Source organism: Psittacula echo (genome assembly GCF_963264785.1).
Source record: "Psittacula echo genome assembly, chromosome: 3".
In the NCBI taxonomy this organism is placed as follows: domain Eukaryota; kingdom Metazoa; phylum Chordata; class Aves; order Psittaciformes; family Psittacidae; genus Psittacula; species Psittacula echo.
This window is the reverse complement of record NC_137736.1, coordinates 111166989-111189077: the sequence shown is the minus strand read 5'-3', so window position 1 is coordinate 111189077 and position 22089 is coordinate 111166989. Positions and strand designations below refer to the sequence as shown.

Genomic DNA, 22089 nt, shown 5'->3' with positions numbered 1-22089 from the left:
CACTCTCGCATTCAGTGATCCCTTATATAATAGCATGGACCCTAAATATGTCTGATACTTAACCTGCACCACAGGGCTCTTACACAGTCACTGGCCTTGACCTTGGTCTTTTCCAGATGCTGGGCTTTCCACACAGTCTCACGCACAGTGCCTTTCAAAAATTTGTAAGTTTGCACTTTCCCATGAGACTGATAAACAGAGGCTGAAGGAGGTGATCTGTCAGTGACTGAGGGGTTCAGGTCTGTTGTTACTGTCTGCCTTACTGCTCATTAGCGTTAGTGTTGTTTTTCCATTTTGAAAAGTTTTATTAACCCTGAAAACCTCCAGGTTATCTCCAATATTAAAGAACTTTATGGCATAATCAAAGAGACTGCAGGTTCAGTCCCACTTGATAGTTGGTGTTCACTTTATTGCTTTTCATACTTTGTCTCATCTTTGTCCTACTGTTTGCAGGATGTCCTTGCAAACCACATCTAGGTATCCCTAGAGAGACCACTCAGGTAGATTTAAATAAATATTGAGTTCAGAAGGAGTGTTTTCTAACAATTTTTGCATCGGTCTATAGGGGGGAAAGTGGGAGAGTCTAACTTCATTAATTTTATATTAATTCACATATAGTTCTTTAGAATCTGGAAAGGATGCTTCCTCTAAGTAACCAAAATGGGAGTGACAATACTACGGATGATATAACACTCATCAAGTTTAGAGCTGATGCTCAAAAAGTATGAACATTACTGGTGGCATTTGAGTAAAGTATATCTAGCATGCTTAGGGAGAGTACTTGGAGAACCATGGTGACCTCGTAATGACTTAAAATCTGTAGGAATTGAATTGATCCAGTGAAAGATGTCCTTGATGTAGGAATTTGAAAAAAGAGATACGAGTTTACTTGTCAAGAAGAAGTCTCTTCCTTTGCATACTGCAAGGTTAAAATCAAACTCTGAGTTTGTTTTTAAAAGCAGTAACGCTGGTAATTTTAACTAGTAGGAAAAGAATGGTGTGAGCAAATCAGTTGTCATCTTTTATTTACAGTGGATTATTTTTCCTTTATGTAGCTTGTGCCACACTGCATTCCTTGGGGTTTACTTTCTGCTTTAATGGTACCTTTTGTGTTCTCCAGCCTCTGCCACAATCCTCTTCCCATGCCTTGGCTGGGCAACCCCATGGTTGGCTAAGCCATGGCCTAGATGGGGAATTTCTTGGGTGAGAATGCCCTGCACCTTATCCTGTGTACCCTTTCCTGTTGCAGCCCTGCTACAATGAGAACAATAGGCTCTGTCTCACTCGCAGTCCTGCTTTTGGAAATGATTGCTGTTGATGACAGAGTAGTTAAGATTTAAATGTGTTTGGTTGGAGTTTTATAAAGTAATACTGAAAGTACGTGTACATACTGTAATAGAACACTGAATACTGTGTTAAAAATTATAAAAAATATATTAAAATATATATATCCAATAAATAAAAATAGATTCTAGACAGCACAAACCATTCAGTATGCTGAAGATAAATGCACCCATGAAAAGTAGTATTTGTATTTCAGTAATATTTCAAACTACATTTGAAATCAATCAACACATTAATTCTGAAGAGAGATTGCACCATATTTCAAGGGAAATAATCTGAAAGGGAAAATAAATCTCAGTGTAGTATTTTGCTTTTTATTAAGTGAAGCGCTTGAGTAGTCCTTTACTTTGAGGTGAAATTTGTCAGATTTCAGTGTAATTGTGCAGTTGGTTTAATGTGGTGCTGGGTGAGGATGATGAAATTTTCTCATGTAAAGTGTGTGCCAGCGTAGGAGCAAACCGTTAAAGGAAGAAGGTTGCCGAGAGGAGCATTTAGCTAAACAGCAAAGAAGAAAAGTATTAGAGATATGTTAAATAAATCAGGAGAGTATTACTTTGTTAGAAAGCCTGCCTTAGCCCTTTCATAGCTATTGTGCACAGGCAATGCTGCCGCTATGTTCCAAGTGCAGAGCTATTAAGATAAGGGGAATGAATACTGACAAGTGAGTTGACAAGCATCCCTTTTCAGTTTTAGAAGCAGCATCCATCCGTCCTCCCTCTGCTGCTGGGGGAGGCAAGGGCTTGCTCATTATTTGCTTTTCTTTCTTTTCAACAGCTGGACAGGCTACACTTAAAGCTTGAAGTGCCCTTGAATGTTTTCTAAGAGTTTTCCAGCAAAATTAGAGTTCTTGGCCTCATCTTGTTGATGTGAAAAATAAGAAAATGAAATAACTGAGAGTAGGTTGTTTGTGTACACCCTAATCAGATGAATGCCAGGAAAGCACAGCTGTGGGTGGTGGCTGAGGTAGCACAGGCTTAACTTTGGCTAAGGTGGAGTTGTAGCCTTAGTGTTGTAAGGGAACTTCTGTGCCAGGCTGCTTCTCCTGGCAGAGGATGTAATGGAGGAGGTAATGGCTCAGCTGCCCAAAATGCTGACCTCTACCTGTCATGGCTTTTGAGGCAACCAAGCAGCTTCTGCTGGGAGCTGCAGCCTTTGCTTGCTGAGGACTTGGGTGCTGCTGGGTACTTGAATCTGTTTAAGTGCAGATAGTTGCAGGGTTTTCTTTCTCTCTTAGATCTGGTGTATGAGATCTGGGTGTTTCCTTAAGAGTGGCTGCATTAAGACAGCTCAAGAATCTATGACCTGTCTAGATTATAAATTCCCACTCTTACATGGAAAGCAGCCAAAGGATTAGATGAAGTGCATCATCATCGGCCTCTTCCCTCTTATTTTCTCTAGAAAATACTGGCATGTTTGCAGTGCAACTCCTGTTGACTTTGTCATTAAGATTTTGGCTCACAGCTTTAAATGTTACTTTTAAACATTATTAACTAACTTAATTCCTGATGTAATTCTGTTAAACTGTATTTTGTATTGATTTAGGGTTGCCTTTTTTCCAACTGCTTCTAAGACTTTTTTTCCAATGCTTGTTTAATGCTAAGATTGCAGCTGTTTGTCTTTCACATGCCTTTAATGCCACACTTTTCCTATGTTGTCTTAAATAAGTCATACTAGACCTTTGTGTTTCAATTTCCCTACTTACAAACATCAGCTCTACAGATGGGGCCCTGAGCATCCATATATTAATATAGTTTGTTGCTTGAAGAGATTATTTAAAAGATTTCTAAACCCAAATGCTAAGAGATTAAAACAAACCAAACATAAAATAATCAAAAAGCTTTTGCTTTTTTTCCCTGAAGGTATTAAGATTTGTTTATTTAATAGTAACCAATTTTGAACTTAATTTCCAGTTTGTTTTTGGTTTTGGGTTTGTGGGGGTTTTTTAATAATATTAAAAGAAATGCTAATAAGTTGATTCAGTTTTATCTTTCAGTTGGGAATGTTAATTTATTCTGGTAGTTGGAACATTGCTTGCATGTAGATGATTTGCTAATCTCTATAACAAGACAAATATTAAACTGCATGGGATAAGCCAGGTGGGATGGAGCTTTGAGCAACCTGGTCTACTGGAAGGTGTCCCTGCCCATGGCAGAGGGATTGGAACTATATAATCTTTAAGACCCCTTCCAAACTGAACCATGCTAGGATTCTGTGATTCTATGATAGCAGTAATAAAATGTAGCAGTGGACAAAAAGTGATTGCTGAAACAGAATTTCCTATATAGTCAGTCCTGCTCCATTCTGTTTATTTTTAAGTAATTAATAAATAGTTCTCGCTAATTCTGGTTTTCATTCCATCCACCTGTGCAGAGAAAAACCACCATAGAAGAGGGCACAGTTTGATTCTGTGTTGGCTCATGTGTGTGTTGATTGTATAGCTGAATTATTAATCTTGCTTTATGGGCTGGTGCTGTATTTATTAGACTCATAGAATCATAGAATAGTTAGGGTTGGAAAGGGCCTTGAGATCATCTAGTTCCAACCCCCCTGCCATGGGCAGGGACACCTCCCACTAAGCCATGTCACCCAAGGCTCTGTCCAACCTGGCCTTGGACACCACCAGGGATGGAGCATTCACAACTTCCCTGGGCAACCCATTCCAGTGCCTCACCACCCTCTCAGTAAAGAATTTCTTCCTTAGATCCAATCTAAACTTCCCCTGTTTAAGTTTGAACCGGTTACCCCTTTTCCTGTCACTACAGTCCCTGATGAAGATTCCCTCCCCAGCATCCTTGTAGGCCCCCTTCAGATACTGGAAGGCTGCTCTGAGGTCTCCACGCAGCCTTCTCTTCTCCAGGCTGAACAGCCCCAACTTTCTCAGCCTATCTTCATACGGGAGGTGCTCCAGTCCCTGATCATCCTCGTGGCCCTCCTCTGGACTTGTTCCAACAGTTCCATGTCCTTTTTACGTTGAGGACACCAGAACTGCACACAATACTCCAAGTGAGGTCTCCCGAGAGCAGAGTAGAGGGGCAGGATCACCTCCTTTGACCTGCTGGTCACGCTCCTTTTGATGCAGCCCAGGATACAGTTGGCTTTCTGGGCTGCGAGCACACACTGAAGCCGGCTCATGTCAAGTTTCTTATTGACCAACGCCCCCAAGTCCTTCTCCGCAGGGCTGCTTTGAATCTCTTCTCTACCCAACCTGTAGCCGTGCCTGGGATTGCTCCGACCCAGGTGAAGGACCTTGCACTTGGCATGGTTTAACTTCACAAGGTTGGCATCAGCCCACCTCACAAGTGTGTCAAGGTCCCTCTGGATGGCATTCCTTCCCTCCAGCGTATCAACTGAACCACACAGCTTGGTGTGATCAGCAGACTTGCTGAGGGCACACTCAATCCCATTGTCCATGTGTTGTGGTTTAAGCCCAGGCCGTAAATTAGAACCATGCAGTCTACTTCTCCCCCCCCCACACCTTTCTTCTCTCTACTCCTGGAGGGGCGGGGAGGAGAATCAAAAGAATGCAACTCCCACGGGTTGAGATAAGAACAGTTTAATAACTAAGGTATAACACAAATCACTACTGCTACCACCAATAATAATAATGATAAAAGAAATACCAAGGGAAGAGAATACAACACCTCACCGACCGGTACCTTGCCCCCACCCCGCAGTGATCTAGCCCTTCCGGGAAACTCTCAGTTACATCCCCAGGCATGATGTGCTGTGGTGTGGAATACCTCTTTGGCTAGTTTGGGTCAGGTGCCCTGTCCTTGCTTCCTCCTGGCTTCTCCTCCTCCCTGGCAGAGCATGAGACTCACAAAGTTCTTGGTCAGGTAAACATTCTGACCAGCAACTGAAAACATCGGCTTTATCAGTATTATTCCCAGGCTGAAAGTCAAAACCACAGCACTGCACCGGCTACTAAGAAGGAGAAAAACTTAACTGCTGCTGCTGAACCCAGGACACTATGTCACTGACGAAGATGTTGAACAAGACCGGTCCCAACACCGATCCCTGAGGGACACCACTCGTTACCAGTCTCCAGCCAGACATCGAGCCATTGACCACAACTCTTTGCGTGCGGCCATCCAGCCAGTTCTTTATCCACTGTGTGGTCCATATATCAAATTGATGTCTCTCCAATTTAGAGACAAGGATGTCATGCGAGACAGTGCCGAACATTTTGCACAAGTCCAGGTAGATGACGTCAACTGCTCTACCCCTGTCCATCAGTTTCGTAGCCCCATCATAGAAGGCCACCAAATTGGTCAGGCAGGATTTCCCCTTAGTGAAGCTATGCTGGCTGCCACCAACCACCTCCTTGTTTTTCATGTGCCTTAGCATGTCTTCCAGGAGAATCTGCTCCAAGATTTTGCCAGGCACAGAGGTGAGACTGACTGGTCTGTAATTCCCCGTGTCATCCATTTTCCCCTTCTTGAAAATGGGGGTTATATTTCCCTTTTTCCAGTCATCGGGAACTTCACCTGACTGCCATGATTTTTCAAATATGATGGCCAGTGGCTTAGCAACTTCATTTGCCAGCTCCTTCAGGACCCACGGATGGATCTCGTCAGGTCCCATGGACTTGTGTACGTTTATGTTTTTAAGATGGTCTTGAACCAGATCCTGTCCCACGGTGGGCCTAGGGTCTTCATTCTCACAGTCCCTGCGTTCGCCTTCCGAGACTTGGGTGGTGTGGTCAGAGACTTTGCCAGTGAAGACTGAGGCAAAGAAGTCATTAAGAACCTCAGCCTTCTCCAAATCCTGGGTAGCCAGTTCTCCCAATATCTTCCAGAGAGGGCCTACGTTGTTCCTAGTCTGTCTTTTATTCGCTACGTACCTATAGAATCCCTTCCTGGTATCCTTAACATCCCTAGCCAAGTTCAATTCTAACTGGGCCTTAGCCTTCCTCACCTGGTCCCTAACTTCCCGGACAACATCCCTGTATTCTTCCCAGGCTGCCTGTCCCTGCTTCCACCTTCTATAAGCCTCTTTTTTCCTTTGAATTTTCCTCAGCAGCTCCTTATCCATCCAAGGAGGTCTCCTGGCCCTCCTGCTGCACTTCCTTCTAGTTGGGATGCAACATTCCTGAGCTTGGAGCAGGTGATCCTTCAATAACAACCATGAGTCTTGGGCCCCCCTGCCCTCTAGGGCTGTATCCCATGGAACCTCACTAAGCAGGTTCCTGAAGAGGCCAAATTCTGCTCTCTTGAAGTCCAGGGCAGTGAGCTTGCTGCACGCTCTTCTCACTGTCCTGAGGATCTCGAACTTGACCATCTCATGATCGCTGCAACCAAGGCTGCCCTGGAGCGTCACATTTCCAACCAGCCCTTCCCTGTTGGTGAGCATGAGATCAAGCACGGCACCTCTCCTTATCGGCTCCTCTGTTACTTGCAGAAGGAAGTTGTCTTCCACACAATCGAGGAACCTCCTGGATTGCTTGTGCCGGCGCGTACCTCAGTCCAACAGATGTCAGGGTGGTTGAAGTCTCCCAGGAGAACAAGGGCCTGTGAGCATGAGGCTGTTCCTATCTGCCTATAGAGCACTTCATCCACAGATTCCTCTTGATCAGGCGGTCTGTATCAGATCCCCACAGTAATGTCTCCCATCGCCGTTCTCCCTTTAACCCTGACCCACAAACTCTCTGTTAACTGCTCACCCGTCCCCAGACAGAGTTCCATACTCTCCAGCCTATCCCTAACATAAATAGCAACTCCCCCTCCCCGCCTGCTAGGCCTGTCTTTTCTAAAGAGTCTGTAACCTTCCATTCCAACACTCCAGTCGTAGGAGCCATCCCACCATGTTTCTGTGATGCCTACTGTATCATACCCCCATAGACGTGCACACATCTCTAATTCCTCTTGTTTGTTTCCCATGCTATGGGCATTTGTATAGAGGCATCTGAGCCAAGCTCCAAATGAAGCCGGCTCATTGGCTGGAGTGGCTGGAATATCTCTACATTGCTCCGAGCACTTATTATAGGTGCTGGCAACTGACTGGATGTGTTGGGATGGAATGATGCCCCCCTCCCCCAACACATCTAGTTTAAAGCATCCTTGACCAGTCTGGCAAGCCTCCTACCAAAACCGCTCTTCCCCTTCATTGTCAGACCAGCTCCACCAGTAGACCTGGCCTACTAAATTGAGTCCTATGTTCTAGATACCCAAACCCCTGACTATGGCACCACTGTTCTAACCATTTATTAACCTGGCCAATCTTCCTAGCCTTTTGAAGGTCCTTCCCTGTATCCTGGAGAATTGATGAAAAGACTATCTGAGCTCCAGAGCCCCTAACCACCTCTCCCAGGGCTCTGTAGTCTTTCTTTACGTTTTCCAGGCTACTGCTATCTATATCACTAGCACCTACATGGATCACTAGAAGTGAGTAATAGTCAGTGGAAGTTACTAGAGCAGGCAGCCTCTCTGCAACATCTCTGATCTGTGCCCCTGTTGGGCAACACACTTCGCTTGAGATTGGGTCAGGCCAACATATGGGTGCCTCTGTGCCTTTCAAAGTACAGTCCCCTACTACTATGACCCGCGCCTCTTTTTCCTGGCAGCACCAGTAGTGATCTTCTTTACCAGTGCATCAGCCGGTCGTTCATGGTGTGAGTGTGTTTCCTCATTAGCCCCCTGCAGGACAGCAAAGCGGTTCTGGGTGGGGACAACAGATTTAGGAGGAAGCCCTTTCCTTTTAATTGTCCTCTTCTTCCTTTTTTTGTTGTTTTTTTTTGTTGTTACTATTTACCAGCTTCCTGGGCAAAAGAGTGAGTTTTTCTAAACCTCAGCCACCTCTATGGTCTGTTGTGTGGTAGACCATTACCTCAGCTCTTAAAAAGAATTTGTTGGTGGCTGCAGATTACGGCATCAGTATGTAAAAAGATCAATTATTAAAAATGCAGCATTAAAATCTTTGATCAAAACCTGTGGGAGTTTTTGAGCATTTAAATAAAAAGACTTAAGATGACTCAGTTGAACATGAAATTTTTAGAGGAAGTGGGTTTGTCCAGTACAGGAGCACATTACAAACTAGAGTGGGTTCAGCTGAGGTCACTGAGATTGTGGTCCTGTGAGGAGCGACTGGGGGAGCTGTGTTTGTTCAGCCTGGGACAGATGCAGCTTTGGGGGCACCTGGCAACAGTCCCCAGTACCTACAGAGGCATCATTGAGGGGACAGAGATGGACCTGGTCTTTTCATGGGAGTGCTGAGCAAGAGGATGAGAGATGGTGGTGAGAAGTTGAAACAAGAGATTCAGCATAGATGCAAGGGAAAATTTTTTCTGTGTGAGGACAGTCAAGCGGTGGCACAGGTCACCCAGAGATGTGCAGTCTCCAGTGGTGGGATTTTGACTCAGCTGAATGAACCTCTGTGCAGCTTGGCCTGACCTCAGAGCTGACCCTGCTGTGAGAAGGTCAGACCAGAGACCCTTTGATGTTTTTCCCAGTCAGGGTGATGCTGTGACTCTGTGAATGCCAAGTGTTGATTGAAGTGTGTTACCTGTGCTCGTGAAGACAGACATGCAGTGTGAAACACAGTGGAAGTGGGGCTGGTTTTGACTTTGGCTTCTGAAAGGCACTCCTAACTCCATCTTGGTGCCCCTGTAGCATCCTATGCAAAACCTGCTTTCGTTTCTCATTGACGAGGTACCAAATCGTGTCTCTCCCCTCAAAAAACCCCACCCAACTGAACAAAACCCACTAAAAAAAACACCAACCAAAAAACCTCAACAACAAAAAACCCCCAAAGTCTTGGCAGCATCTCCTTTAATTGCTGCTTTCTTAGTTTTCTTTTGTATTCCTGATTTCAGTCTCTGCATCTATTAACTTTATAATCTTTTTGTGTCTTTACTGTTCTTTAGAGACTTACGTGTATTATGCTGTCTGGTTTACTACTGTTATATGGCATTATGTCAATTTCCTGCTTTCATAGCTATCTTTTCAGTGCTCTGTTTTAAATCCCTTTCGCAGGAGCTTTGACTGCTGCTGAATAGGCTTTAGCCTATGGCTCTAGTTAAGTCTTTTCATATTCCGTAGAATTCTTCTATCTAAAATTTTCTGGACTATCCAATTCAAAATCTGCTTTATCCTGCTTTGTAATATCTGGTGTGTTACTTTCTAGCTCTGTTCTGTTTTGCTTTTTTTGGTAGCAAAGTTTGAAAAGGATCACAGATTTAGCAGAAGAATCATAGAATCATTCAATAGTTAGGGTTGGAAAGGAATGAGAGAAGTGGTAACCCCAGAGAGTGAAGAACATACACCAAACGATTTAAAAACAGAGTGGGTGGAAGTGGAAAACTGAAGTGAAATAGTTAGAAAAGCGTTAAGTAAAAATGATTAGAAATGAATACAAATTTAACTTGGAAGAGAAGGAATCATAATATCGATGACTGTGTTATGACTGTGAGGTCATGATGCTTAGGTCAAGCTTGTTGAAGAGCAGACTGGCTGTGTCTCTACCAGACAAGACTTGGTCCTGGTGGCTTCTTTCCCCATATGATGCCCTTGTGGCCTCAAATTTTTTTCTTTAATTGTTTTTTTCTTAATTAAACCTGAAATAAGACAGCTGTGTTTTATCTGTCTGCAGTGATGGGGTTTTTGTTTTGTTTCATAGCATGTGTTGAAGGCCCAGGCATGTAGCTCTTAGTGTATGAGGTGTTTGTACCAGACAGCTTTGCACACAGCATTGGATAAATGTATAAAGCAGAGGCACAAACCTTGTGCATTTCTGTCCCTGTTGTTTGTGTAGGTGGGTGAACTCTATCTGTTTAGTTTTGATTTGGAGAAGACATTAACTTGCTCAGAGTTTGAAAGTAAGCTAACACTTCTGTAGTTTTGATTATTGGGAGAATAGAAAATGGCACATACCAGACAAATGGCTCAAACAAAACTGGATTTAAACACCAATTTAGAGAATCTTGGCAGCTGTGTTCTCCTTCTCCCAGGTCTGCACTCAAACACACTGCTTTTCCAGACAACTTTGTGTGGTACCTACAAGTATGCTTTGGTAGCATCACTGTTGTGATACGGCACCAGGACTGTCCAGCTGGAACTGTAGCTTTCTCATTACTCCCATGAGTGAGATGAAATATGTCTGTTGCTTCAGCCTTCTCTATGCTGAGATGTTGCCCCTGGGCTGATGTCAAAGTAGCGTCCCCTTTAATGTGTGCTTGGTTCTAAATGTGCTGATGCTAAAAATGGCCTATTCCAGAAACATTTTTATGCTATCATAAAAAATTTTCAATACCGGTGTCTTCAGCATCACTAAGACACAAGAAAAAGGAGGGAGCACTGTGCTTTTATAAGGGACCTCACCTTGTGTGCCCTTGCCTCATGTATCCTTACCTCATTAAATGGGTAACTTAAAGGATGTTCAATTGCAAGGACCTGACAGATTCTTTATTAGAGATAATCCTTTAGTTGGTTTAAAAATAAATTAATTTCAGTAAGAGCAACAACCACAAAAGCAGCAATAGATGTCAGTTGAATTAAATACCTTGGCCTCTTTTGTATGCCCAGAGATGTGGCAGGCAGCTTTGAATGAATTTTATCATTCTGTTTTGCTCATTTTCCCATAGCAGAATCAGTTTGGTGGAGGGAACTTAATGTTATGGTTTCTGAATCAATGCAATCACTAAGCAAATGCTATTGTAAAGTGTTTGTTAATAATGGAGGTACGAAAGCTAGCCAGAATATGTTTTAGCTTTCACTCCCTACTTGTTTTAGCAATTCTGAATTTAGGAAAATTATCATTTTAGTTTGTTAAATGGTTTGGATTTCCTATTAAGTCACTGAGAAATAAAAGAAGTTGGATCTCTTGGTGCCATTTTAACTACTTTGGTTTAGAGACAAATACAGACTTTGTCAAAATACTTAGCTGCATGATTCCTTTAAGAGTAGCAGGTCTCAGTAACGATTAAATGTGAGTTTGAATAATTCTTGTAGTTTTATTTCTTTTAAGAGCAAGAAGAATAATATCTCACAGAATCACAGAATCCCAAGGGTTAGATCTTTTTATTTTTCATTTTTCATCAGTAACATGTAGGGTGAATACCACTAGCATAGCATGTGTGAATTAAAAATATCCAGATGGTTCAACTTTAATCTTAAACTATTAAAAGAAAAACAAGCAAACAAGAAACCCCCAGCAAAAACCAACTCAGGAGCTTGCTTTAAAACTGTGCATCTTGTTCGTTTTAGGAGAAAAGGCTAAAAGAAAAAGCAGCAAGGAGGGAAGCCAGGAATAACAACGCACAGGTAAGGATTTTTGTTGTTTTGATCAAACTACTGGTTGTGGCTTTGAAACTGTTTAATTATTTCATTCCTGCATTAATAAGCAGTGTTGTGATTAGTGACTCTTTAAAGGCATTTTCTGTTTACTTGCCTTTTCATACTCCCGTGCTCTCATGTGGTTACAATGACTTCTGTGGAAAGATACTGGAAAAGCATGAATGTGTGTGTTTGTATAAATATATAGAATGGATGGAAGTCTTTTGGAGTTGCAGCTTCTTTGTGTATAAAATGAGTCACAATTTCAGCTGCAGTGCTGATGCCATTTTTCTTTCTCTGAGTGCCTGGCCTGTGCCAACTTTTTTTGGGGGGTGTGGGATGTCAAATCTCATTTAAACCTGTTTCTGCTGAACTTTTTCTTTAAACAGCAAATATTTACATTGAAGTTTATTCCTTCTCCTTGTTAGACCCACTAATAAAACCTTTACTATCCTTTTCTTTAAATGCAACTAATTTTCTGAAGGCTGTTCTAGATTCTTGTATTGCTTGTGATAAACTTCAATTTCAGTGTTTTTTTGAGAATATGGACATAGTAATGTGTGTCATTTCTCATGTTGCATCTCCTTACGTTACACATGAATAGTTACAGTTCGTTCCTGGCACTTAGGAAATAATCTTACTCCCTTTAGAAGATCAGTAATGTTCTTTGTCCAATTCTTGCAAGCTGGCCTTGTGCTGGGTGGCTTAAGTATAGGAAGATGCTTCCTTCTGTAGTTCTGAAGTGGAAAGTAATTACAGTTGAAGATGAAAAGCCTAGTTATACTAAGTATCAAGTACAATTCTGTCTTCAGAGATGACAAGCTGTGAGAGCTGTTGGCATCGTGGCTCCCCAATCAAGCAATAGAAATTTTCTGCATGTAATTGAATGTATAGAGATGCATGCTTTTTAATGTATTGAGCAAGCATTTTAGGAAAATTATGGAATGAATGATTAACAAACATCTTAATATAGGGAGAAAACATTGATCAAATCAGGCTGTATTGCATTCGTAAATGCTGCTTGTTAATTTTGCCTCTTTTTAAGGAATAAAGAAAACCCAACCCAATGTCATGTTATTCAGCAGCTGGAGAAATAAACCTGTTCATTTCAAAAGGATATACTTGCTGATGAACTCCTATTCTATTGTGTGACAGGCAAATGGATCTCTCTGTCCTGCTGGAAAATTAATGAAGTTGATGTCTATTGAGGAATGATCTGTCCATGTGAGGGGTGTGTGTCCATAGGTTAAATGCAAAGCCTCACCCCCAAAACTGCATAAGATAAAACCATAATTTGATGCACTTCTGCCCCTCTTCTGTGCACCATTTGCACTTGGAAAGCTGATTTACTAGTCTTGATCTAGTGTGAGGTTGGCATATGCTTTCTGTGAGAGTACCAACTGTGCAAACGTGCTACTACTTTGACTTAATTTTATTGCTGAAGCGCTTTAGGTTGCTCTCTGCAAGAAGGTGCAAGCCTCAGGAGCTGACATGTCTCCTCGAAAACTGTGGGGCTCTTTCTCTTATTTAGAGGCTTTTTTTTTGCCAGAGCTGTGTGCAGCGAGTCCTGGGGTTCATTGCTTCTGCTGGGAAAGGCTGCCAGCTTGGAGCCAGGCCGTTCATGCCTGGAAGTGGAAGGGAGCAGTAGACAGTAGATAAAGGTGGCAGTTTCCATCTGCTAGGTGTCTGAGGAATTAATTAAGAATACCTCTCTGCTTCACAGAATCTCGGAGATGAAGCCACGGTAGCTGAAGCTCTCTGTAGTCCTTGTGGGATATGACTGAAGCAGCTCCTAGGAGACATGCAGGGGGTAAAAATAAGGAGGAAACAGTGAAACACAGAAACCATTGAAACCAGCTAGTTTAGGAAATATGTGCTGCCTAAATCAAGAGTACAAAAATGTTTGCATTCTCACTAGTGCTTTCAGAATATGGCTTGTGACCCACTTATCTGCCATGCACAACTCCTTTGGCAATTAATAGCTTTTTCTTTCAAGAGAATTAAGGAGAACCGAAACAGTAGAAAAGGTATTTTTAGCTATCTTAACGCAGTTTAGCAGCTGGAGGAAAAGGTTAGATCAACAGTTATGAGCAGCCAGCTACTGCAAAGCAGCTGTGGTCATAATTTTTGTTTCACATTTACCCATTGTTTGTTTTATTAGCTGTGTCTCTTTTGAATTTTAAGCTCCTTAGGTTACAGAGTATTACTTATTATCTTTCAGCCCACCAGGTCTGACATGACCAAAGTGGCAATTTACCACTCTAAATATTAAGGGATAATTATTACTTTTGGATCTCTGTTTTAGTATAATTTAGTATAATTATTTAGTTGTCCTGTTGCTGGTTGTGCTCTGTTGCTGACTGGACGAAGCCTGGCATGTTATTCTCAAGGTATGCTGGTTTTCTACAAAATGAAAAGGAAATTTATTTGGAATGAAAACTGTATGGTTTACAGTTATTTATTTTCACCCTTTAAGACATACGCTTGTGGGATTTAATCACAGTCTTAATTTAATCTTGCATTCTTGGATTGCAAAACTCTTAGTTTTAGGATTTTCTGTCCTGTACACATTCATCCCTTTCCTGTGCTGGGAATCATGACTTCCTGACATTTTTCACTTACTCTACATATAATTTTTTAGCTCATGGCCTACCCTTTTTAGTAACAGCTTTTCTTCAGTTTTGGGAAGGAAGGGGAATATCTCCATTTTAAGTGGGGTTTTTTTGTTTGGTTTATGGGTTTTTTTTTCTTTTCAGTTTTAATGCCTTGCACAATGGCAGTTTTTTGTCTCTGTGCCAATGAAATGGAAAGATCACAGGGCCTCCTGCTTTTTCTTCTAGAGCAATTGCTCACAGGAGCAATTGCAGAGAAGGTTTTGCTCAGCCTTCGCAGCAGGGCAGGCTTACTGCAATTGGAATTGAACAACCAGATTCTGGCACGCTCTGCTGAATGTGCTTGAGCAGGGGATTAGATGAGTAGGTAGCTGCAGTGTTATTGACTCCACCTTGGATTAATTCCCATGCAGTAAGTACACTGGGTAAGAAGTGAAGGCTCCTAAAGGATACTTCAGAGAAAGAATTTATTGGAATTTATGATCATTAATTAAATTTGAATGCAAAAAGCTGTGAAAACAGATAAAAGAATTTTTTTCTTGTATTCCTGATGCAGAATTGAAAGCGCTTAGGTTTGGGGGGATATTTTTGCCATCAGATATGTAACTGTCTTCCAGTTCAGGAGAATCTGATGAGATACTTACAAATGCAGTGTTTTAAGATGACAAAAGCATGTATTTTTTCCTCACTCAGTGCTGCTGAAATTACAGTCCTCAAGCCCTCAAACGAATTTTGGTATTGTTTACTTGAAGATGGTCTAGAGAAAATTAGGCAACCGTGTTGTCTTTTGACCAAGAAATAAAGCGTAGTGCAGAAACAGCAGCAGTATGGATGGCTGCTCTGAAGCAGTAGCTTGTGGGGGGTTTACTTGGTGAAGACAACCTCTGTCCTCAAGCAGAACATCCCTGCGCCATGTACGGCTCCGCTCTTGACTTCGCTGTTTTACTTCTACTAATCTATCACATACTGATTTCTTAGTATACATAAAAGACTTTTATTCTCTGTTTCAAACAGCACTGAAAGGTCATTGCTGTGCACGCAACTGTTAGCTGCAATGAAGCTGAACAAGATTGTATTTCTCTTTAGTGAGTTTAGTGTTTTGCTATCCTGGTGCCTTAGAGCAGTATCAATGTGTTAAGAATTATGAAGTGAGGAAAGTTCTGGTTTTTTTTAAAGAAAATTATTTTAGTAGTAAAGGCATCTTCCAGGAGCAGCTGAAGAGGTCTGTGTGTCAGAGTGGGAGTCTGAGCAGGAGTCAGGAGAAGGTACGGTTTCCTGCTGTGGCACTGACATCCTCTGTGATCCTCAGCTATCAGCTCCCAACATCATGCATGAAATGATAACTAGCCTCTAAAAGAACAGCATCAGTATGTACTCAGATTAGTTCGGATAGCATCTATAAGTAGTGTCAGGAGGTAAAACTTGCTCAGTTGTGGAAGTTTGGGGCATCAATTCAGCCATAGGCAATCCTTTAGCAGTTCCAACATGTGTGGAGAGCAAAACAGAAAAACCTGAGAAAGGGCTGACTAGCAGACCAGAGGCTGCTTATCCAAGATCCTTAAGAAAAATGTAGCTTGCTGAAATGCTAAGGAAATCCAGCTTGAACACGTACTCCTTAGTGAGAGGGTTTTCTGGTTTTAGAAAAGAATGAAGAGGACAAGTCATTGGAATAATATTGAGGATGGGGATTGTTATCAGGCAAGAAAACTGACCTCTTCTGAGAGAGATCAAAGTGCTCTGTTGTCAGGGGCGCTTTTTCATAGGAATGAATTCTTGCTGAATAATTGTGCAGCATTAAAGAATCAACAGCAACAGCAGGATAATACATATGTTTTAACTTTTCTCATGTCCTCTTTCTCCCCTGCTCTCTGCCCAACATATTTTGGCATTCCTAGAGGAATTAGTACTTGTGTATGACATTTTACATATTTTTAAAAAATATATTCATGATACCCTTAATATATATATATACAATTGAAGATATTCACAAAGTCACAATGAACTTAGGAATCTTTGTACTCTGTTACGGAGTTATGTGAGCACATCTACAAAATACACCTAAGTGAGCAGGAGGCACATGCTTAAAGATATGACAGATTCAGAATGTATAATCCTCAATATTGCATTCTGTTTTCTGCACCTTGTGCCGTGCTCTGTTGAGATTTTAACCAGAAAAAAACCCTGCTTAAACCCACAGTTTTCTTTTAATCTCCAGTACCCTCCGTGGGATTTGAGATACACTTGATGAACATAGCTCAAGAAATCTTTGCATCACAATTCAAACAATAAAGGGATAGCGTCAGATCTCTTGGGTGGCTATTGCTAGTAATCCACTGGGAGAAATATAATCTTTAAAATATGATGAAAATTTTGCATCCACTCTATTGTTCCTGTACTTACTGGAACTGACTTATATTACCCATCAGGGCTGATTCTGCCTTGGATTTCCTTTCACTTGAGATCTAGCCCATGACCTGGTGTTTAGGGTGTAGGCTCCAGGTTCAATGTGGATGTGAACAGTAATTTCAGTGAAAGGGGTTTATAGGAGTGAGAGAGGAATTTGATCTGTGCCTCCTGTGAATACAGGTTCTCAAATCCGTTTGAGAAGTTTATCTCTGAGTGTTCTTGGGAAAGTCTCCTGTGATGCCCTGCATACTGATTGTTAATGGTGAAGGTACTTTGGTTCTGGATCACCTTTCATGACTCTGTCATTGATGGTGTTGAGGAGCATTTGCTTTAGCTCCATGCAGTTTCTGGAGCTGGAGCAGGGTTTCATGGCTAAATCCTTCTACCAGAAGGTAGATCTGGAGCATGTTCATAAAGACCTAAGGAGAGGGTTATGTTGTCCTGATACAGCCTCAGGACAGGCTACATCTGTTTGATGATTGCAAAGGACTTAAACTTGTTCTTCATCAGTAATTAGTATCGATTCTGCAAACCATGAAGAACAGCAAAAAAATGAAGCAGTGATACTTCTGTTCAGCTACAAAATCTTCCAATATTTTGTGTGGGGAGCTTACAACTGAAGTTATCATGTGAATTGAGTCCCTTCTTACTTAAAACAATTTAATTAACATTAGTTTAGGAGTATCCCTGGTCTGTTATCTCATGTTCTGTATGCATACCCAAAAACTGTAAGTACCTTTATTTCTTCATTGCAAGTTTGCTTTTGTATTGTTTTGAATTTCCTTGAGAAACTCTGTGGATGAACAGAATAATTTGGAATGTCAGCATTTTAACTTATTAATTTAGTAATTTCAAACAGGCTTCTTCTGGCAGAATCATGATTTCAAGTTCAAGTTGCTAAATGGAAAATAAATTGCTGATTCTGAACTACTTGTATTCTGAAATATTTTTAAAATCAATGTATCTTACAACATTTAAGTTAATATCTGAAAATCGGTGTTATGTGCGTGTATGGAAATGTTGACTGTAGTTTGCTTTCTGAAAATGTTGATAATTACAGTTAATATAACACTTAAATTGTTTTAAGTAAAGTCCTACTTTTTCTGCAACTAAGAATGTATATGATTGGCCCAATTTCTGTGTCATTCCTCTGAACAGGTAACAAGGAAGGATTCTGATGGATTAGTTGGCAATTATGCACACTTTTGTGAATCTTTTCATTGCAACCACCAGCACACTGAAGGTTTTAAATATATTTGTCAGGTTGACCATTTAAACTAATTGCCATAGTCATAGCAATTCACAGCTGTTTGTAATCATATGTGGTATGTGATGGCAGCCTGCTGCTCTGCACACAATGAGCTGGTGATTTACCGGTTGCTGAGGTGATTTCTTCATAGTCATGGCAGAAGCGCAGATTACAGGGGCTGTGGACCTTGCACATGCCTCCTTATCCCCATAAGGTCTGCTGGGATGAAGTGGATGCACAGTGGATCAACACAAATGCATTTTCATTACAGTGTCTGACATTCCTATACTCTGTGCTTTGGTTTGTATTTGCTTTCAAATTTATGGTAAAGAGAGGAAACTTTTCTTTTTTTTTCCTTAAAATGTCTTCTTATTGTGGGGAGTTGAAGTTCCGGGGGAGTTTTTGATGATAGATGTAATACTGGATTTGTAAGAGCAGGGGAGCAGGATTTCTGGTATGTTAGGGAGCACAAAGGTTAGTTGTCTGACTTGATTGCAGATGATTTTCTTAAATTTATAGGACACTCATGAAGAAACTTCTCCAATAGGTAGGCTAAACTCCAGAAAGATTACGGTTTAAGTCATTATTCTTTAGTGACCTTTTGTTTCTAGAGTGTCCATGTAAGTTTGATAGCATTGGAACAGGAGCTTTGGAGCCATCTTGGACTTCTGCTGCTGATTTTCAGAGTTTTCAACACATTAGACTAAAAAAATTTGTTTATTTCAGAATCAACAATATTTTGGCATTGTGGAGAAAAAACCTCAGCATTTTCTTTATTAAAGACTTAGATTATCAAAATTGCAAGTTTGCAAATTGAAATAAGTATGTTCCAACATATATGAATTTCTCTCTTCTTCTTGAACTGTGTGTGTTTTGCTGTAGTTTGTTTAGATTGCATAGTTACAAATAACAGTAGTTGTGGAATTAAGGAGTGCTTTGGCATCTTTCCGCCCAGGCTCTTGAGTGGGAATCAGCAAATAACTGAATGGCTACTTGAGTCACTCTCTGAGCTCCCCTTGATCAAGGGAGATACATATTATTCCACTTCAGTTTTCCTCTTTGCCTGTCTCTGTGAAGACTGGGAGCAGGATTCCACTATCGGGTTCCTCCCTGCATATGGGAGTATGATGGAGCACAGAGAAAACAAAAATAGAGCTCTGTTAGTCCTGCACAAATGCTTTTCTGAGGCTAATGATTAAACCCAGTAGCTAAGGTTATATACATTTTTCCATATGAATCCACATTTAATTAATTCAGGCAATGTATTTCAGCTCAGTGCATCTAGAAAAACAGTAGGTATGCAAGAAACCAGACAAGGAACTTCTTGCTCATTGCAAAGTACAAGCACATATGTTCAAGGGTACAGACCTTCTCACCTGAGCTTCAGATTTCCATTTCAGCATTTACTGAATGTTTTCTTGCTGTAGCTATGTAGCATCATGGTCTGTAAACTTAAATAGGGGAAGAAGAGAGCACTGGGACTTCGCTTTGTGATCATTGTCTGTCAATACATAAGCATTTCATTTTTGAATATGCTCTCTTGTAAAGGTGGCACATGTACATTTTAAGCATAACTAACCACTTCAGTGCGGTTTGGAATTTATCAGTAAAGTAGCATCATCTTTTCTTCTGGGTGTCCAAAATTTCTTGTTCCATTTCTTCACTGATTTGACACCCTCCTCAACAGTCCCAGTCTGAGCAGAATGCAAATGTTCACTTTGCACCTGCCTGACTCTAGCCAAGGAGTAAGAAGCAATGTATGTTGCTGGAGTACACATCCACCAGCATGAAAAGAAGGGGAGTGGCTGGGGGAATATGACTGTTCTAAAGTGTTTTAAACCATCCTCTAGGCATTTTCATCTTAGCAAACAGACTCCTGTAAGAAGTTAATTGTAAAGGTACTTTATTTGTTAATCTGTTCTATATTACTAGTTAATAGTGTCTACTAACCAATATTTGAAATTTCTTTCCTGTGAAGTGCGAAATCTAAAGCTGCTAAACTAAGCTCTTTTGTAGTGTTCCACGTATGTTTTGAGCAGCACATCAAGTTGTTTATTAGTGTGGTGTTCTTGTTCTCTTTGCCTCACCGAAGTCTTTTGATACCTTGACCAACACAGTGCAGCACAATTGCCTGGAACTGAACTTTTGGACATCCTAACCCTCTCTTCTGCCTCTACCCTCAATCCTGAAAACATGAGAAACCCCAAACAAACCAGAAGTGATGACCTGAGGCTTGCAGCAGCTTTCACACAGCCTTTTTATTTGGGAAGTGGAAATTCCTTCTGGATCAGTAGGTCTTCTTTGGTTCGGTTGTGAAAAGCATGTATACTCACATGGCTAAATTCTGTCTATATATGCAGATGGTTGCATTTCCAAAGTTAGCTGTATCAGACTATTCAAACTTGTTTATTTTGCATCTTCATTTGTTATGGTATTATTCTGAGCCACTTCCCAGCTTTCCGTATGTGTGTGAAACTTTCTTTGTTTATAGACTTCAGGTGCAGCGACTCTACTTTGCTGCATATCTCAGGTATGAACTTTTTAAGAATTGAGTTAATTTCCTGATGAGCAGGGGTAATCTTTCAGATGTGTTTTGATGCTACTGAGATGCTCATGAGGTAAGGAATCATAGGTAAATTAAGCAACTCTGTTTTTCAGCGTCATCCCCCCCCCCCTTTATATTCTTAGAATGTGTTGCTTGCAGTATTGTACATAGTCTGCTATAGCTACTCTCAGCAGTTGTAATTGCTACTGGTAATGAAAATTGATTTGTGCAATCAGAACACCATTGCCTGCATTCTGACTGATAATGCTGCAGTTGTTAACATTTTAAAATTCTCCTGATGGCTGTTTTTTCAGAGTACTCTGGGTTCTGCAGTCACCAGGATTCCAGCTGCTTTATGCTGAATCTTACATGAGCATTGAAAGAAGGGGAAAAAGCTCATAATGACTCTCAATATATCATTTTTTTCCCAGAGTTTTGAAAGATTGAGTCTTCTGTCAGAGTCCTCCTTTGCCAGATATACTCAGTCAGGAGCAGTGCAGTATTCCATGTTTTACCACAGCATGCAGTGTTTCTAATAGGTTTTCTGTTCTTTTTCACTATCACCTTCATTGATAAACCAAGCAGTTTGCTATTAGGAAATGCTAAACTAGTAACTGACATGGATGGTTATTTAAGAGACTGCATGAGGGCATCTCGTAAGCCCTGTACTTCCCTCAAATGAAGTCCCACTGTTCCTTCATTGTAGAGACAGCTGGAGAAGATGCAGTCTCTGTTACTCCTTGCACACGTTTTATATTCTCACAAAAACCTCTTTTAGTGAGAGAGCATCAGTAAGGGTTCAGAGTTAATTAATTGTACGAAAAGCCAGAATTAAAGTTGTCAGTGCTTGTCCCTTGCTGTATAAATATAGTGATGCAGATCAGGAGAGAGGACTCTGTTTCACCCTGTCTGCTTGCCTGCACTCCCAGCTGAGCCAGATCCTCAACTTTGATTTTGGTTAGTGTTTTATTAAGAAGTGAAGAATGCTGTACATTTTCCAGCTATTCAGTGTTTTCATTTGCTTATGGTGGGTGTGCCATCTGTTAGATAAATTGATTTAATATCCTTTGACAAACAAGTATACATAAACTGTGAGATGGACTTTTCCTATCATCCATATTTCTATCATTTATTGATGTCTTTGATTATTTTTCCCCAAAACTTTTATGTCTTTTGATTGTTTTTCCCAGAATACTCAGATTTCATTTTTTGCTAACATTTATTTGCAAAGAGGAGTTGGATCCAGGGAAAGCAAGTTCTTATCTGGACTAGAAATTGTGATATGTAAATTGTCTTTTAAACTGTACTAGAACTAGCAGGGACTCACATGATGCCTAGTTTATTTGTCGTTGTGTTGGGTTTATTTTTTAAGTTTTTCTCTGTAGATCCAGGGAATCTCAGTGTAGTAGTGGAACTGTGTGCTGTTCTGATCACCCTCAGCTTAAAAAGCATGTAGTAAAAAGATGTTCAGAAAACATGAGGAAAAACTTAAAAAAGCCTAATGTTGATAGAGAACAGACAAGTGAGGGCAGTTACAAAGACATTTCCTAACTGACTGAAGTAAGAAAGTACAGCTTTCTATTCTTCGTAGGGAAAAGACACAGAAGTGCAATTCATTCTGAAATCACATTATACTGCACTGCATGACACAGTGTGGATTTGGCC

At 40.9% G+C, this 22089-nt stretch overlaps 1 protein-coding gene across 1 annotated transcript in view; it reads left to right on the top strand.

Moving 5' to 3' along the window:
- The window catches only part of DDX10 (DEAD-box helicase 10), a gene marked incomplete at its 5' end in the record, with an annotated part of 179004 nt that overhangs the window by 117774 nt on the left and 39141 nt on the right, over positions 1–22089 (top strand). The window contains one exon of the mRNA XM_080614445.1: positions 11544–11600. Within this exon, the coding sequence (XP_080470571.1) occupies positions 11544–11600 (57 nt within the window). The remainder of the gene's footprint in view (positions 1–11543; positions 11601–22089) is intronic.